The sequence below is a fragment of the Aplysia californica genome, unplaced genomic scaffold, assembly GCF_000002075.1.
Source record: "Aplysia californica isolate F4 #8 unplaced genomic scaffold, AplCal3.0 scaffold00342, whole genome shotgun sequence".
Lineage (NCBI taxonomy): Eukaryota > Metazoa > Mollusca > Gastropoda > Aplysiida > Aplysiidae > Aplysia > Aplysia californica.
The window spans coordinates 719,748-721,889 of NW_004797612.1; the positions used below are offsets into that span (position 1 = coordinate 719,748).

At 45.1% G+C, this 2,142-nt stretch overlaps 1 protein-coding gene across 1 annotated transcript in view; it reads right to left on the reverse strand.

Annotated features, from left to right (window-relative positions):
* Nucleotides 1-2,142, reverse strand: part of LOC101859716 (homeobox protein Meis1) — a gene marked incomplete in the record, with an annotated part of 264,050 nt that overhangs the window by 225,089 nt on the left and 36,819 nt on the right. Inside the window, 1 exon segment of the mRNA XM_013085078.2 lies at nt 134-184. Coding sequence (XP_012940532.1) covers nt 134-184 — 51 coding nt within the window.

A 2,142-nucleotide genomic window follows, 5' to 3' on the forward strand; every position in this document is an offset into this window, starting at 1 on the left:
CACACACACACACACACACACACACACACACAAACACACACGCGAAAACACATACGCACACAATCATATACGCGAAAACTCTCATACACACACAAACACACCAACGCCAACACCAACATCAAACACATCTTACCTTTTCCAATTCCAGCAGGTGAAAGCGTAAAACCTGTATGGCTTGAATCATCTGCAAAATAAGAAATATAAAAAGAAAGGTAAGACGATAATATAATTTAGAAGAGGGTCGAAAAGACATGATAATATTATTTCATTCCGACACAAAAACCCCAAAACGCTATGTAAGCCCAACGCTAAACACCAGAAAATGAATTCAAAACACTCTACAGAGTATTAAAGAACTATTTCGTGGAGGCTTCTGTCGCCTAGAATGGACTAGTTCTTGTTGAAGTGGAAGGCATTCCCTAAAGAAAACCGGGTCTCAAAATACACGTCATGGCCGTGAAGTCATGAAAGCTTTCACTAGGGGTGTCCTAGCCAGCTCGCTTACCTCACGGTATGTCTGAGGCGTGGGGTCCTCACGGCCTTTGGATAGGCAATAGGCCCGCCTCCTCAGGGGGCTGTGAACTTTCTTGCGATTAAAATGCAAATGATACGTGCTTTAAAAAGAAAAAAAAAACCGGTGAAAAAGGCAGTCCCTTTTCGACCTTCCTTCTTCCCCCTTAAGACTTCTTTGTTCTTTTTCTAATTTGAATTTATAATTTTGTTCTTGAGCTTTAAACAATCGTCTCGTTCAAAGTCCCCCGAAAAGGCAAGCAGGCGAAAAGGTTCATGTGCACAAACAAACGAATACACAAACGCAAACCTTGATGCAGATTGATTTTGATACACGCTAAAATTCGGTCAACAAACATACAAATTATGCAAACAAACGTGTAAGCAGACAAACAGACAGACAGACAGCCAGACAGAGAGACAGACAGATAGACGGACGGGCGGACGGACGGACGAAAGGACGGATAGATAGATAGATAGATAGATAGATAGATAGATAGATAGATAGATAGATAGATAGATAGATAGATAGATAGATAGATAGATGTTGGGAGCGGTACACACTCAAGACTGTTCATTATCCTGCACTCGACAAGCGAGGGCATTGTGTGCCACTTTTGCACACAGGGAGACAGGGGGAGCAGAGATTAGCTTGTGTGAATATATTAGTGTGTGTATGCTTGTGCGTGCGTGCGTGCGTGCGTGCGTGCGTGCATGCATGCGTGTGTGTGCGTGCGTGCGTGCGTGTGTGTGCGTGTGTATGTATGTATGTGTGTGTGTGTGTGTGAATGCAATTCCTTGTGTGTGAATAATAATAAAAATGGTTGTCAATGTCAGTACTCTTGCTTGAGTGTAAGTTTGCATGAATATGGGTGAGTTCGACTGTGAGAGTGAGAGCGTGCACATATGGATTTGCGTGTCTGTATGTTTCTATACACGAGCCTGTGTCAGTGTGGTTGTGTGTGAGTGTGTATAGTGTGTGTTTGTGTGTGTACGTCTGAGTGTTAGTTTTGCGTGTGTGCCTTCATGTGTTTACGAGCGAATATGTGCATATTTGTGAGTAATGTGTGCATGTGTATGTGTGTGTATGTCTGTGTGTGTGTGTGTACGTTTGTACGAGTGTGTACATGTATGTGTGCGTGTGAGTATGTGTGTGTACGTATTTTTGTGTGTACACGTGTATGTGTGTTTGTATGTTTTGTGTATGTGTGTGTGCGTGTGTGTGTGTTTGTGTGTTTGTGTGCATACGTGTGTGTACATGTATATGTACGTGCGTGTACGTCGTGTGCGCGGAATGCAACAGGCCACTCTGTGCCAGAGACACATGTGGGTCAGCGGAAAGAATCCTGCTAATGTCTTTAAGGTCCCGATCTCCCACTGCTCGGCCCATAGACCTGGCCTTCCGCAGGAAGCGCGCCACTAATTAGGAATTAAGTCTGGGCTAGAGAGAGAGAGCAGCGGTCAGTTGTTACCGGGTGATTAGACCGGCCAGCTGACCGGAGGGGGCTTCCTCGGACAGGTGCAAGAGAGACCAGGCGGATGGGGTTTCAGACCCGGGCTCGGTTCGTCTCCTGTGTGTGTGAGTTGGTGCTTGGGATACAGAGGTGTATGTGTGTGTGTGTGTGTGTGTGT